The sequence below is a fragment of the Dasypus novemcinctus genome, chromosome 3, assembly GCF_030445035.2.
Source record: "Dasypus novemcinctus isolate mDasNov1 chromosome 3, mDasNov1.1.hap2, whole genome shotgun sequence".
Classification (NCBI taxonomy): Eukaryota; Metazoa; Chordata; class Mammalia; order Cingulata; family Dasypodidae; genus Dasypus; species Dasypus novemcinctus.
Window position 1 is genome coordinate 174486329 of NC_080675.1, and position 16961 is coordinate 174503289.

At 39.7% G+C, this 16961-nt stretch overlaps 1 protein-coding gene across 2 annotated transcripts in view; it reads left to right on the forward strand.

The window, feature by feature from the left end:
• The window catches only part of ADAMTSL3 (ADAMTS like 3), a 370556-nt gene that overhangs the window by 223213 nt on the left and 130382 nt on the right, over positions 1–16961 (forward strand). For both annotated transcript variants that reach the window (XM_004472087.3, XM_023582689.2), the window contains exons 14-15: positions 188–335; positions 1679–1763. In XM_004472087.3, the coding sequence (XP_004472144.2) occupies positions 188–335; positions 1679–1763 (233 nt within the window). The remainder of the gene's footprint in view (positions 1–187; positions 336–1678; positions 1764–16961) is intronic.

The following is a 16961-nucleotide window of genomic DNA, read 5'->3' on the forward strand; positions in this document are numbered from 1 at the left end:
AGGGCCTCTGAAGCATAAGCGTCATAGAAAATCAAATTCTGCACCCTCCCCTATTAATATTTATCTAAAAATCTTTTGTGTCTAATTTTCAATGGTTCAGTGGCACTCCTTTGCATGTAACCAATTAATAACTTCTGGATCCCTTCACATAACCAAATTTCTTTGGCTTCTCTTTCTTTCTTTGAAGTGTACAGTGACTTGTGGCCAAGGGTTACGTTACCGAGTTGTTCTGTGTATCAACCATCGTGGCCAGCACGTTGGCGGATGCAATCCACAACTGAAGTTACACATCAAAGAAGAATGTATCATTCCCATCCCGTGTTATAAACCAAAAGGTAAGTTTGCAGTGCATCTTAAATTCAAGTCAAATGATGGTTTCCAGCTCTCATGCCAATATTACAACATTTCTACTCCAATTCAGTTACTTTCTTATAAAAATTGTTCCATGACAGATTATAGTAGACCTGTCAACCTACATAAAGAGGTTAGATGTATGTGATTTATTGATCTGGAGAGAAAACTGAGCCGCTGTTGATTCAGGACATACTGAGCAGCTCCTATCTGTCTAGGCTTGTACTAACATTTCTTGATGGACATAAAATAATTTGATGTAGTCCCTTCTTTGAAGAAAATAGAGAGGGAACATGAGGAGAAAGATGAGGTGAGGAAGGAGGAGAAGGAGGTGAAGGAAAAAGAGGAGAAGGGGGAGGAGATGGCGATCACTCTATTCCCCCAAGGTTCCCACTCTCCTTTGCTCCCAGCAGTGTTTGGTACATACCTCTATGCTGGGCTGTGAGCTTCTTCAGGGAGGAGCCACGTCGTCTCCGTCATGTGTCCTAGGGCCTAGCATGGAAGGAACAAAGGCTTTCAGTTCCCAATCTAGACCTCCAGATACAGTTAGGATTGCTCTTACAGTTCCCATTTTTGCACATGAATGAGAAGAAATGGGTAGTAGCGCCATGTACAGACACTGATTATGTAACTCCATTGGCAAAGTCTTTTCTCCTCCCTTTTCCATTCCATGGTACTGTCATGGCCACATTCTCAGTGTGTGTGATTTCCCTGAAGTGGCACAAAGTTATTTCCTTTCCCACTTTATAAACTATTGTTTCTTTCTTCATGCCTAAGGGTGTTTAAAAGGAAAGAGTGGGGCTCCACATCGCTACTGATTGCCACTTGTAATTAGCAATCGTCTCCTTGACAACCACAGTAACAAAAAAGGCTGGAGTAGACCATAGCGTGGTCTTTCTCCCCTGCCCATCTTTCTAAACCTCCATGTCATTTGCCTTTCTCTATTACTTTCTCTCTTCAAAGGGCAGAAATAATTTGTGGAAAAATAAAGTAAGATGATAGGGTAGAAGTAAGAGCTTTAATATGTAAACAACAGAGATTGGCATTGATTTATAAAAGGCATTTACTATTAACTTAGAGTGCATATTGGACTGTGCCATGGAATCCTTTTGGTTGCATTTTGATAATTTTGGTAATTACAAAAATACATGGCAGAAGATTCGCTTCATTCCAGACTCCGCCTAATGCACTATGTTAAAGGACTCAATTTGCATTCACAGAACCTGATCTCTTTATTGATGAAATCTTCAGTAAGTAATGATCATGTATCCAACTCCTTAATGATTGCCAGTAATTAAGCTCATGGTTTCTGTTTTCTTATTCTTAGAAAAAGGCCCAGTGGAAGCTAAATTACCCTGGCTGAAACAAGCACAAGAACTAGAAGAGACCAGAATAGCAACAGAAGAACCAACGTGAGTCCAGGACCTTTTGTGCAAGTAATCAGGGCATAGCCAGTTAAATGATATATGTAATTTTTGTACTCACTGGAGTACAATGCTACATTTAGTATCCAAATGATCTCGATTTGCAGACCCTAGAGAGCTTGAGCTGGCTAGCATTCTTCTTTATTTCACAATTCAGCAGTCCTACGCTGGCAGTAACTGTGAGAAGCATAGAAAAGAACAGCATTTAACTCAAAGCAGACTCAGTGGTCTGTTACAATTTAAGATTAGGAATTATCCCTAGATTAACACATATGATTTGATCAAGGACCATCACAGGTTTATATAAATAAACCAGTCGTTCTACAGTTCAGTCATGGCCAGTCTCTAGAAACCAGTTAAGTTGCAATGTAGTAGGGTGGTCTGAGCAATTATAAGGAGAACTCTGTGGATATGGGGCAGTGGGAGTCTTGGAGCCCAGAAACAGGGTATTAACTGTGTGGCCTTAGGCAAGTCTTCTCATTGTTCTATAGCTCATTGGTCTTGCCGACAAAATTAGCAGCTTGAACTTGATCTCTCCAGAGTCCATTCCAACTCATGTGATCTCATGGGTGTGGATTGTAATGGTGTCAGTGGAGATTGGGCATCAAGAACAAATCCAAGAAACATGCTGAAGGCAGAGCTATAGAGGCAGAAAGAGAGAAAGGAGTCAAATATGCTCTGAGATTTCAAGTCCAGGAGTTTGTAAGAAGGTCAGCACCAATGACAGACCCAAGTCATCCGGCAGGACTGCTGATTCTGCGTTGGCCAAGCTAACTCTGTGGGGCTAACTGCTGTCTAAGAAGAGAGCAAATTACAGTACAGTGGAGGCAAAGGGAGCTCAGAGGCAATATGGCCTCCCTTGCAATCAGGCACTTCTTCCCAGCACCTCCAGCAGTGGTCCAACTTGAGTGCATCAAGAGACTGCTCATTCTTGTGCTGAACAACCTGAGTTAGTTGCATTTTTTTTCCTTCTGTTGAGCCAAAATATACCTCCTCCTAATTTCTACTTTCTGAAACAACAGAACAAACACATCTACACCCTATTACACGTGACAAGTTTTCAACAAATTCGAAGAACTCTGTTGTGGATCCCGAGAGCTTTGTCTTCTGAGTTCATCATTCTTAGTCTTTTCAGCAGTTTTTCATGCTTTGTTGTGTTTAGATCCCTTACCAACCTCATTGCTCTTTTCAGAACATACTTTCATTTATCAATGTCCCTTTTAGCTGTGGCCCAGCCCAGCAGTTAACCCTGGGGAGCATGGCACCGTGCCTCTAGTGATGAAACCAAGAGGACTGGTGTATCACACAGTTGACGTGCACAGAGCTTTTCTACGGGGTCTACTGTCAGGCCTGGACATGAAGAAATTGTGAGCAAATGACTCCAGAGTGATCTAGTGAAGAGAGCAGAGTGTTGGCTCATGGCAGCAGCTTGGAGATCTAGAGGAAGAGGGGGAATCAGAAGAGGTGACTGATGGAGCGCAGTGAACGGGAGAAGGCGTGGAAACAGGGAAGTTCATAGCTACAGAAACCGAACAAGGAAAGGGTTTAAGGAAGGGGCAGCCAAGGAGAAAACATGAGGACAGAAAAGGCTGTTTCCCTTGACAGGAAAGTCTTTCTCAGTTAACTTTAGAGTATTGTCATTCAAGGGATAGAGATAGAAACAGGAATTTAAGAAATGAATTTTTGAATAAGAAGGAAATGGGGCAATGGTTATTTGACCATTAAAGGAAAGAGAAAAGATTTGTGGTCAAACTGATAGACAAGGGTGCGTGTATTTATATATTTGACTTGTTTTTTTATTTGAAATTAGTGCAGTATTTAAAATATGTATGTTTTAAAAAGAGAAATCAGTTAACATCTCTATACCTCCTCACTGTACAAAGAAGGTACTAGGCTAGATGCTACTGGCAACTTCTTCCAGGTCTGATCTGTGATTCTGTAAAGGCTACAGGGGAGAAACCTAGAGAAAGAAAGGAGTTACAGAGACCTGAAAGGGAAGATGTAGTTGTCATACAAGAAGGCCATAGAGTTATTAGCTTGGAATGATGCCTCCTTCCAGGATCTTTTGTTCCCAAAACCCAATTAGGTTACAGTTGCTAATCTTTTTGTATATTCTCTCTTGGTTAACAGATTTACCATCTGGTTCCCAAAACTGTAAATCTGGAGTCATTTTTGCCTCTTTTGCCTTCTTCCTTCACATGTAATCGAGTCCTGCCAATTATATCAACTGAACATTTCTCAGTTCCAGTTCCTTCTCTCCAATCCTGTAATGCTAAAGAGTTCTTCTACAACAGCTTTCTAATTGGATCCCCACATGTTCTCCTCAAATCTACCCTGTACGCAGCAAGGAAGGGGTCTAGCTAGAGCACAGATCTGATTCTGTTTCCCCATCATCCAGAGATGCTTTTTCACAAGGCCAACAAGACTGCAGGGCATCAGCCCTGCTGGCACACAGCCTCATCTTTGGCCCCTTCCTTGCTTTGCTTTGAATGGGATGCTCCAGCCACACTGAAATGTTCGCTTTCCTTGCCAACAACAAGCTGCGTGTACCCTCATCCCTCTGCTGTCCTTTTGGTTGAGAATGGTCCTTCCAGGTTAACTCTTTTTAAAAACCTTTTTTATGTTAGAAAATTTCAAAGAAAAATGAATATTCAAAAGGAGAGACCAGTACAATGAACCTCTGTGTACCCTTAACCCAAATTACTCTCTGGTTTCATCTATTCCACCACCACCACTTCCCCTGCCCTTATTTTATTTTATTTTATTTTTGGAAAAAAAACAAGAAAGCATATCTTTTCATTTGTAAAATATTTTGGTATGTACTTCTGAAAGATAAGGACACTCTTTTTTTAATAGCCACAATACGTGTTTAAAGTGTGGTTCTCAGATTATTTGTATCTGAATCATCTGCAGTGCTTTTCAAAATGCAGATTCCTGAGCCCCACTGAGTCCAACACACTAGGGATGAGGCCCAGTCAGTAGCATTTGTAACAAGCACCCCAGGGTGATTTTGAGGGGTGTTTCCAGGCTTGGGGATCAGGTAGTCCTGAAGGTTCTTTGCAAGGTCTGAGAATACTGTTATTTTATTGCATTGGAAGAGAATGCCACCATCTAAGCTAGAGTGGATTCAGAGCCCCACTCACTTCCTGCATTCATCTTCGGGCAGCCCTGCCTGATTTGTAAGGTGCTTTTCTTCCCCCTTTACTCACTGTATTAGTCAGCCAAAGGGGTGCTGATGCAAAATACCAGGAATTGGTTGGTTTTTATAAAGGGTGTTTATTTGGGGCAGGAGCTTACAGATACCAGGTCATAAAGCATAAGTGACTTCCCTCACCAAAGTCTATTTGGAGCAAGATGGTTGCCAACGTCTGTGAGGGTTCAGGCTTCCTGCGTTCCTACGTTCCTGGGGCTTGCTTTTCTCTGGCTTGAAGGCTCCTTTCTTCCCAGGGCTTGCTTCTTCCTGGGCCCAGGGTTCCTCTCTTCCTGGGCCTGGATTCTCGTTCCTCTGCATGCTGACTTCCCGGGGCTCCAGCTTAAGGCTTCAGCATCAAACTCCAACATCAAAACTCCAACATCAGAAACCCTCACATCAAAAGCTCCAACGTTGTCCTTTGCCATGCCTTTTGTCTATGAATCCCACCCAGCAAGGGGCAGGGAGTCCATGCTCTAATGACATGGCCCAATCACAATCAAAGCCCCAGTCAAAGCTCAATCATGCCCAGGTACAGACCAGATTACAAACATAATCCAATCATTCTTTTTGGAATTCATTAATATATCAAACTGCTACACTCACAGAGCCAAGCGAAAGTGCCCTCTACCCCTGACGAGCCCACCTCTCTCTCCCCAGCGTGGGGGACCGAGCCGCAGACCTGCTCCAGTTGGAGCACCTCTCCCATGCCTTCCCACTGCTCCACTGAGGTCTCCATGTGATTGGCCTGGCAGTGTCTGTCCTGTTCCCGGCTGTCTAGTGTGAAGTTTATAGTTTCCTGCCACCATTCCTGACTGTATTCAGTCCCTAGATTTCCAAACAAAACCGCAACATAGCTCAGCTTCCAGTTATTCCTTTTATTACCACTGTCTTCGGTGGTTTGGGGATGCTTGCCTGTTGACAATGAACGAGAGAACAAATGCAGCTGTATTCCAAATCCCCGGAGTCAAGCCTGCCAGACCCGCTTGGAGAAGATAAATATTTCTGCCTCTGTGGTTTACCATGGCCTGGGCCCTGAATTTATATAGGCGGAGGATGTTCAAAAGGCTTGTTTTTTTTTTATTAGAAGAATAAAAATTATAGCTTATAAAGCTAAGCCAAGGGAACTGCAGTTTTGACCTTCTTAGCTTTCAGCTGTGGAATGTGACAGTCAGTACAGTTCATCATTGTTTGAAAAGTTCCTCCCTGAAACCTTCTAATTTCTATAGGATTCTCTGTACTTGAGCAGTCTCGCTGCCATCTCCCTTAGTTTTCATATACTCAAACCAAGGAAGTAGGTTTTGGGAAATAGGGTTTAGAACATTTGGTGTTTTCTTCACTTCTATTTTAGCCTCACCATTTGTGGAAATTGTATGTGCTGAAATCAAATTGCATTATACTTCAGGAATATGTATTTTTAATAATGACAATAAAATAAATTAATCCTGAGAACTTCCTGGGTATCAACCCTGCTCTCAGTGCTCTACATGGATTAATTAATTGAAATCCCACAACAACTCTATGAGGAGGCATTATTATTGTCTTCATTTTAGAGGTGAGGAAAAGAAGGCACAGAAAGATTAAGGAGTTCTCCAACATTACAGAGCAAATAAATGGTGGAGGGAGATTCCAGTGTGGGATACTAGAAAAAGTTCCGATTTTATGTCAGACAACCCATCCGTTCCTAATGAGTTTTTCTGAGAAGTGAGTGATTATTAAGGTATTGTAAGGTTTAGAAGTCAACAGCTTCCTAGAGGTGACTGCATACCAATTTCAAATTGCACATCACTCATTGTCTCCTTAGGACAGATCTGCAGGAGTGGAATTTCTGATGATAGGCATATTAAATTCTGGGATCTGGAGCCAAGATGTTGAATGTAAATTATGTTTACCCTATGTGTTTTTGTTTTTGAAAAAAAAAACCCAATATTTGTTCTTTTGTGTCTGGGTTATTTAAATGAACATAATGTCTTCACGGTTCATCCATGCTGTCACATGAAACAGAACATCATTTAATGCTGAATAATATTCCATTGCATGTATGTACCACATTTTGTCTATCCATTCATCGGTTGATGGACATTTGCATTGCTTCCATCTTTTGGCAATTGTGAATAATGATGCTATGAGCATCAGTGTGGAAATATCTGTGTGAATCCCTGCTTTCAATTCTTTTGAGTATATACCTAGAAGTAGGATTGCCTGGTCAAATAGTAATTCTATATTTTGCTTTCTAAAGAACAGTCAAACTGTCTTCCGCAGTGGCTGCACCATTTTACATTCCCACCAGCAATGAATGAGTGTTTCTACATCTCCATGTCCTCCAACACTTGTAATTTTCTGTTTTATTTTTTAACATTAGCCATTCTAGTGGGTGTGAATTTGTATCTTGTAGTTTTGATTTGCATCGCCCTAATAGCTAATGATAATGAGCATCTTTTCATATGTTTTTTGCCATTTGTATATCCTTTTAAGAGAAATAGCTATTCAAACTTTTGCCCATTTTTAAAATTGGTTGTCTTTTTATTGTTGAATTGTAGAATTTCTTTATATATTCTCCATATTAAAGTCTTATTGGATATGTGGTTTCCATATATTTTCTTCCACTTTTCACTTTCATGATAGTCCTGTCATGCATGAAAATTTTTAATTTTGATAAGGTCCCACTTATCTATTTTCTGTTTTGTTTTCTTGCTTCTGCTTTGGGTGTAAAAGCTAAGAATCCTTTCACTAACATAAGATCCTGAAGATGCTTCCCTACATTTCTTCTAGGAGTTTTATAGCTCTGGTTCTTATATTTAGGTATTTTATTCATTTTCAGTTAATTTTTGTATATGGTGTGAGATAGGCCTCCTCCTTCTTTTGCATATAGATATCCTGTTCTCTCACCTTCCCTTTTTTTTTTCCTCATTTTTCTTTCACAGTTGAGTGGACATGGTAGTCTTTTCAAAAATCAATTGGCCATAGATGTAAGGCTGTATTTTTGAACTCTCAGTCCGATTCCATTGGTCTATGTATCTATCCTTCTGCCAGTACCAAGCAGTTTGACCACTATAGCTTTGTAATAGCTTTTATTTATTTATTTATTTTTTAAAGATTTATTTATTTATTTAATTTCCCCCCCTCCCCTGGTGGTCTGTTCTTGGTGTCTATTTGCTGCGTCTTGTTTCTTTGTCCGCTTCTGTTGTCGTCAGTGGCACGGGAAGTGTGGGCGGCGCCATTCCTGGGCAGGCTGCTCTTTCTTTTCACCCTGGGCGGCTTTTCTCACGGGCGCACTCCTTGCACGTGGGGCTCCCCCACGCGGGGGACACCCTTGCGTGGCATGGCACTCCTTGCGTGCATCAGCACTGCCCATGGCCAGCTCCACATGGGTCAAGGAGGCCCGGGGTTTGAACCGCGGACCTCCCATATGGTAGACGGACGCCCTAACCACTGGGCCAAAGTCCGTTTCCCTGTAATAGCTTTTAAAGCGAGGAAGTGTGAGTCATACAATTTCAATCTTCGTTTTCAAAATGTTTTTGGCTATTTGGGGTCCCTTAGCCTTCCAAATAAATTTGATAATTGGATTTTACATTTTTGAAATGTAAGCTGTTGGAATTTTGAGTGGGATTGCAGTGGATCTGTAAATCATTTTGAGTAGAGTTGACAGCTTAAAATGGGATTTCCTTACATTTATGTATGTAAGTATGTATGTACATATGTATGTATTTTATGAGGTACCAGGAATTGAACCCTCATACATGGAGAGCAAGACTCAACTACTGAGCTACATCTACTCTCCAATTAGAGTTGTTTTTTCATTTGTTTTTTTGTTTTTAGGAGGCGCTGGGGATTGAACCCAGGACCTCATAGTGGGAAGCAGGTGCTCAACCACTGGAGCTACATCTGCTCCCTATTTAGAACTTTGATTTCTTATAGCAAAGTTATAAAAATAATAGTTTTTATGTATAAATCCTTTACATCCTTGGTTAAAGTTATTCCTAGACATTTGATTCTTTCAGTTGCTATTACAAATGGAATTTTATTCTTTATTTCCGCCTCAGATTGCTCATTACTAGTGTTTAGAAACACTACTGATTTTGTTTGATGATCTTGTATTCCTCAACTTTGCTGGGTTTGTTTATTAGCTCCAGTAGCCTTGTTGTAGATTTTTTAGGATTTTCTATATGTAGGATTATGTCAACTACCAACAGTGAAACTTTGACTTCTTACTTTCCAATTTGGATGCCTTTTATTTCTTTTCCTTGCCTAACTGCTCTGGCTAGAACTTTCAGCACAATGTTCAGTAATAGCAGCGACAGTGAGTATACTTGTCTTGTTGCAGATATTAGAGGGAAAATTTTCAGTCTTTCATCATTAAGTATGGTGTTAACTGTGGGTTTTTCATATATGCCCTTTATCATGTTGAGGAAATTTCCTTCTATTTCTAGTTTTCTAAGTGTTTTTTCAAGAAAGGATGCTGGATTTTGTCATGTGCCTTCTCTGCATCAATTGAGATGATCATTTTATTAATGTGGTCTATTACATTAATTGATTTTCTTATGTTGAACCATCCTTGCATACCAGGGATAAAACTCATTTCATCATGGTGTTTAATTCTTTTAATTTGCTTTTGGATTCAATTTTCAAGTATTTTGTTGAGAACTTTTGCATCTATATTCATAAGAGAAATTGGTCTTTAATTATATTTTAATATATTTATCTGGATTTGGTATTAAGATGATGTTGGCCTCATAGAATCATTTGGGTGGTGTACCCTACTCCTCAATTTTTTTTGGAAGTGTTGGAGCAGTATTGGTATTCATTCTTTTCAGAATGCTTAATAGAATTCACCAGTGAAGCCATCTGGTTCTGGGATTTTCTTTATTGGGGACTTTTTGATGACAGATGCAAATTCTTTATTTGCTGTTGGTCTGCTGAGATCTTTTGTTTCTTCCAGAATCAGTGTAGGTTGTTCTTGTGTTTCCAGGAATTTGACCATTTCCTCTAGATTATCTGATTTTTTGGCATGCAGTTGTTCATAGTATCCTCTTACCATCTTTTTATTTTAGTCAGATCAGTAGTAATGCCCCATTTCTCCTTTCTGATTCTATTTGTTATCATTTTCTCTCTTTTTTCTTTGCTGGTCAAGCTAAATGTTTGTCAATTTTATTGATCTTTTCAAAGAACCAACTTTTGTTTTTATGAAGGCTTTAGTTTTTTTTTAATTAATTCTGTTTCACTTATTTCTCCTCTAATATTTGTTATTTGTTTCTTTCTGCTGCTTTGGGTTTAGTCTGCTGTTCTTTTTCTATTTCCTCCAGGTGTGAAATTATGGTCTTTGCATTTAGCTCTTTCTTTTTTTTTAATGTAAGCATTTAGGGCTATCAATTTCCCTCTCGTCACTGCCTTCACTGTATCCCATAAGTTTTGTTATACTGTATTCTTGTTTTCATGCCTCTCAAGATTTTTATTAATTTCCCTTGTAATTTCTTCTTTGTCCCACTGGTTAAGAGTGTATTATTTAATTTCCATATATTTATGGATTTTCCAGTTGTCTGCCTGTTATTGTTCTCCAGCTTCATTCCATTATGGTCAGAAAGATGCTTTGTATAATATCAATCATTAAATGTGTTGAGACTTGTTTTGTGACCCAATATATGGTCTATCCTGGAGAATGATCCATGTTCACTTGAGAAGAATATATATTCTACTGTTTTGGGATGTAATGTTCTCTGTATTTAAGCCTAGTTTATTTATCATACTTTCAAGTTCTCTGTTTCCTTCTCTGTCTAAATATTCTATCTGTTAATGAAAGTGGTGTAATGAAATCTCCAACTATTATCATAGAGGTGTCCATTTTTCCCTTCAGTTTTGCCTGTTTGCCTCATGTATTTGGGGGCACATTTATGATTATTTCTTCTTGGTGGATTGACCCTTTTATTAATATATAGTGCCCATCTTTGTCTCTCATAACAGCTTTTGACTAAAAGTCCATTTTGTCTGATAATAGTATAGCTACCCCAGCCCTTTTTTGTTACTATTTGCATGTAATAGGTTTTTCTGTCGTTTCACTTTCAATCTATTTGTGTCCTTGGATCTAAGATGAGTCTCTTTTAAACAACATATAGCTGGGTAATGGTTTATATCCATTCTGCCAAGCTGTGTCTTTAGATTGAGGAGACTAATCCATTAAAACTCAGTGTTATTACTCTAAAGGCAGTATTTACTTCAGCCATTTTGTCCTTTGTTTTTACATGTCACACCTTTTATTCTGTCTCTCTTTTCCTTTATTGCATCCTCTTTTTCTATATAGTTGAACTTTTGTGATGTTTCTGACTGATAATCTTTCTCATTTCTGGCTCTGTATATATTTCATATACTTTCTTCATGGTTTGGGGTTTGTATTACACAACCTGCATCTATGTATTGCCAATTTGAAAAGATACCAGCTGGGCTTCAGCACCATACATGTTCTCTGCTCCCATATCCCTTTTTTTCCCCCTCTTCATGTTGTTTTGGTCCCATATTACCTCTTTTTTTTTTAAAGACTTATTTTTTATTTATTTCTCTCCCCTCCCCCCTCCCCCAGTTGTCTGCTCTCTGTGTCCGTTCACTGCCTGTTCTTCTGTTGACTTCTTCTATCCTTATCAGCAGCACCAGGAATCTATGTTTCTTTTTTTGTTTTTGGTTGTGTCATCTTGTTGCGTCAGCTCTCCATGTGTGTGGCACCATTCTTGGGCAGGCTGCACTTTCTTTCATGCTGGGCAGCTCTCCCTACAGGGCGCACTCCTTGCGTTTGGGGCTCCCCTATGTGGGGGACACCTCTGCGTGGCAGGGCTCTCCTTGCGCGCATCAGTACTGTGCATGGGCCAGCTCCACACGGGTCAAGGAGGCCCAGAGTTTGAACCACAGACCTCCCATGTGGTAGGCAGATGCCTTATTCACTGGGCCAAGTCTGCTTCCCCCCATATTACCTCTTTATATTTTGCATGTCCATTAATAGGAAATATGCCTTTTTCTTATTCAGTTGTATTCTGAACCTTACAGGAATTAGACAATAGAGTTATATGTTGAGGATACAGTACTATTGGGTTTTGCATTTACCCTTTTAGTTACCTTTACTGAGGATCTTAATCTCTTCACACTACTCCAAGCCACTCTCTCCTGTTTTTCCTTTCAACCTGTGGAACTCCCTTTAGTAATTCTTAAAGAGCAGATCTTTTGTTGATGAACTCTCTGAGATTCTGTTTGTCTGTGACTATTTAAAGCTCCTCCTCATTTTTAAGGACAGTTTCCAGATAAAGAATGTTTGGTTGGCAGTTTTTCTTTTTCAGTACCTTAAATATGTCATACTGCTGCCTTCTTACTGCCATGGTTTTCGATGATAAATTGGCCCTTAGTCTTATTGAGGGTCCCTTTTATGTAACATACCACCTTTCTCTTGCTGCTTTCAGAATTCTCTCTTTATCTTCCTCATTTGGCATTCTTATTAGTGTGTGTTTCAGAGTAGGTCTATTAGGGTCCATTATGTTTGGAGTATATTGCACTTCTTAGACATGTATATTTATGTCCATTATGTCCTCAAATATTCTTTCTGACCCTTTTCCCTTCTCTTCTCCTTCTGGGACACCCATGATGCATATGTCTGTGTGCTTAATGTTGTCACTCAAATCCCTAAGACACTACTCAAATTTTTCTATTATTTCCTCTAAATGTTCTGAAGGTGTGATTTTAGTGGTTGACTGATTTGGTCTTCTGCCTTTTCAAATCTGCTGTTGCATGCCTCTAGTGTTTTTTTTTTTTCCAATTGTTTTTAAAAAATTTATTGAATTATATCACTCACACATGAACATACATAAACAATAAGTGTAAAGTAATGAACTTACAAAGCAAACATACAAAACATCTTACAGGGCTCTCATACCTCACCCTACCAACAATACCTTGCATTGTTTTTAAACATTTTAAACTAATGATCAAAGAGCATCCTCAAAATATTACTACTAACCGAAGTATTTTCCCTCAATCCACCCTATTATTATTTATATATCATTTATACATGAACATACATAAATAATAAGTGTATAGTAAAAGTTGTGAATTCACAAAGCATACATGCATAACATCATACAGGGGTCCCATACATCAACCCTCCACCAACACCTTGCATTGTTGAGAGATATTTGTCACAAATTATGGAAGAGTACTTTCAAAATCTTACTACTAATTATAGTCTCTGTCTTACATTTGGTGTATTTTCCCCCAAACTGCCCTATTATTATTTTTAAAATATATTTTTATGACAGATGTTGTAAACTTACAAAACAATCATGCACATATGCAGAATTCCCAAACAACACCCTTCTATCAATATATCGCACTTTGATGGAACATTTGTTACAGATTATGAGATAATATCATTCAATTATTACCAGGTCCATAGTGTACATTTGGCTCACTTTTTTGATACTCCTCCATTATCAACACAGTACATATTTGGCGAAGATGCAAGAATATTACATTATTTCTGCTAACCACAGTCCATAGGTCACTCCAGTTGTATTTTTCCCATGCTTGCCCACATTCCCACCACCCTGCAGTAGTGATGTACCTTTGCTCTAGCTAACAAAGGACAGTCTTGCATCTGTACCATCAACCACAATTCCCATCCACCTCTGGGTTACTGTGCTATTCAGTCCCTAGATCATTCTCAAGCATTCTGTCAACTGGCATCTACATCCCTAGACTACCATTTTCAGCCACATCCCATCCACAAACCAGCTGTTACTCACTGTAATGTGTTACATCAACTCTGTACATTTCTACACTTTTACAGTAAAGCTAATTAAAACTTCTACATACATTAAGCATCAGTAGTCCATCTCAGCCCTCTTATCTCCTTTAAGAATCCACCATCTACCACCAGGTCTTGAAGATATTTTCCTACATTTTCTTCTAGAAGCTTTATGGTTCTTGCTTTTATATTTAGGTTTTGATTAATTTTGAGTTAATTTTTGTATTATATGTGAGATAGAGGTCTTCTTTCCTTCTTTTGGCTATGGATATCTAGTTCTCTCAGTACCATTTGATGAACGTACTGTTCTGCCTGAGCTGTGTGGGTTTGACAGGCCACTTGACCATAGATGTGAGGGTCTGTTTCTTGACCATCATTTTGGTTCCATTGGTCTATGTGTCTGTCTTTATACCAGTACCATGTTGTTTTTTACCACTGTGGCTAGGAAATATGATTTAAAGTCTGGAAATGAGAGTCCTTCAACTTTGCTTTCCCTTTTAAGATGTTTCTGGCTATTCAAGACCCCTTGCCCTTCTAAATAAATGTGATAGTCATGTTTTCCAATTATTTAAAAAATGCTGGTGGAATTTTTATTGGATTGCAATGAATCTGTATATCAATTTGAGTAGAATTGACATCTTAATGATATTTAGTCTTCCAATCCATGAGCATTAAATGTTCTTACAATTATTTAGGCCTTTTTTAATTTCTTTTAACATTGAGTTTTAGTTTTCTGAACACAGGTGCTTTACATCTTTGGTTAAGTTTATTCTTGACTATTTGAGTTTTATCTGTCATATTTTATTTTCACCACTCTTTTGACACTTTTAGTTACTTTTATCAATATAATCTTCATTTCTATACTCTCTTCCAGGCCTCTTTCTCCTGTCTTTTCTTTCAGGCTGTAGCACACACCTTAGTATTTCCTGCAATTCCAGTCTCTTGGTTACAAACTCTCTCAATTTCTGTTTATCTGTGAATATTCTAAACTTGCCCTCATTTTTGAAAGACTATCTTGCTGGATATAAGGTTCTTGACTGGAGTTTTTCTCTTGCAGTATCTTAAACATATCAGACCACTGTCTTCTTGCCTCCATGGTTTTTGGTGAGAAATCAGCACTTAATCTTATTGGGTATCCTTTATATGTTATGCATTGCTTTTCTCTTGCTGCTCTCAAAATTCTTTCTTTGTCTTTGGCACTCAACACTCTGATTAGCATGTGTCTAAGAGTTGACCTATTCAGATTTTTTCAGCTGGGAGTGTATTTTGCTTCTTGGACATGGATATCTATGTCTTTCAATAGGGTTGGGAAATTTTATACCATTATTTCTTCAAATATTCCTTCTGCCCCTTTTTCCTTCTCTTCTCCTTCTGGGATACACATGACACCTATGTTTGCTTGTCTCTTGCTGTCCTTTAGTTTCCTGAGACCTTGTACAATTTTTTTCCATTTTTTTCTTCATCTGTTCTTTTGTATGTTCATTTTCAGAGGCCATTTCTTCAAGCTCACTAATCCTCTCTTCTCGTGATTCAAATGTATTTTTAATTTAATTTATTGTGCCTTTCATTCCCTTAACATCTACTCTTTTTCTATGTATGCTTTCAAATTCTTCTTTGTGCTCACCCATTATCTTCTTAATATCCTTAAACTCTTTAGCCATCTCTTTTAATTCATTCAGGAGATTTGCTTAACATCTATGATTAGTTGATTCAATTCCTTTATGTCTTCTGGTGGCCTATATTATCCCTTTAACTGGGCCATATCTTCCTGTTTCCTGGTGTGGATTGTAATTTTTTGTTGAGGTTTTAGCATCTGGTTTAGTAGAGTATTTTTTCTGGGTGCAGTTTTTTTCTTTAGTTTAGATTTTCCTGCCCTTTCCACCTTTCTGATTGTGTAGTAGGAGCCACTGATATAGTTGGTACTATAAATGTGGAGGCTCAAGCTGTCCTCATTGCCCCACGGACCCATGAAGCTTTTCCCAACTTTCTCCTTTGCCAAGGATAGGTACAGAGTCACAGCTGTGTGTAAAAATCCACGTCGTGCAGGCCTAGAGTGTAGTTGCCCAGAGAGATTAATGAAGTATCATGCCCCTTTCTTCCCTCCCTGGGGTGGGGTTGGAGTTGCAGGTGTGGGCAGCAATCTGTGCAGTGCAGGTCCAAGACCCCAGTTGCTCTGGTAAACGTCTGATTATTCAGTCTGTGCCAGCCAAATATACCTTTATTTACCTGGATAGGCTGGTGCAGGGCCTACCAGCTTCCTCCCTGCCAGACCTGGGGCTGAAGTCTAGTCTAGGGCTGCAGGCTGATCTGGTTGAAGAAATCGGTCCCTGCCGTCCCTGTAATTTTCGGTCAGCCCAGCTTCCCCTCAGGCTGAGGGTAGAGTCAAAATGGCAGCTCCCGGCCTCTTTCTGACTTGGACAGATTCAAACTTTAGCTGTTCTTTTGGTATACTTTAGCCAGCCAAATTTACTAATCAGTAGCTGAAATCGGTGGCCAACTGTCTCTTCCTTCTCTGTTTTTGGGAAATGGAAGTTCCAATTCCAGCCACAGATTAGCTTCTGGGGCAGCTTGAACTGCCAAAGTAGGATGAGCACCAGCCTCTACGGTATGGCTTGTAGTTTCCCGGAGAGGCTGGCGCAGGTCCCCTGAGCTTCCTCTCTGTGGGAGGTGGAGCTGGGGCTTAGGCTAGAGATGCCATCTGATCTAGATGGGAAGAAGCCAGCACTGGGATTCTCAGTCCATCCCGCTTCCCCTTGAGCCAGGCGTGGAGTTAAGATGGCGGCTCCCGGCCTCTGTCTGACCCGGACAGCCTCAAACTTTAGCCGTTCTCAGGATTAAACTTTAGCCTGCCAAATTTACTCATCAGTAGCTAAAGTTGGTGCCCAACTGTCTCTTCCTCCCCTGTTTTGGGGAAGAAGAGCTTTCAGTTTCAGCCGCGGAACAGCTCCTGCGGTGGCTTGTGCCTCCAGTGGAGAATGGACACTGGCCTCTGGGGCGTGGAGTGTTCTACTTAAGAGCCTTCTCTGCAGTTGGCAGTCTCCTGCTTCCATTCTTTCAAGGATGTTACAGGATGCTCTTCTGGTCTCCTGGAGCCTCCAAACAGGTGCTTTACATAGAGCTGGGTGATTACTAACTGCCCTGTAGCAGCAGCTGATACTGGAAGCACCTTCCTCTGCCTCCATCTTGCTGGTTGTCTCTACTGTGCTTTTAATCTCCATTA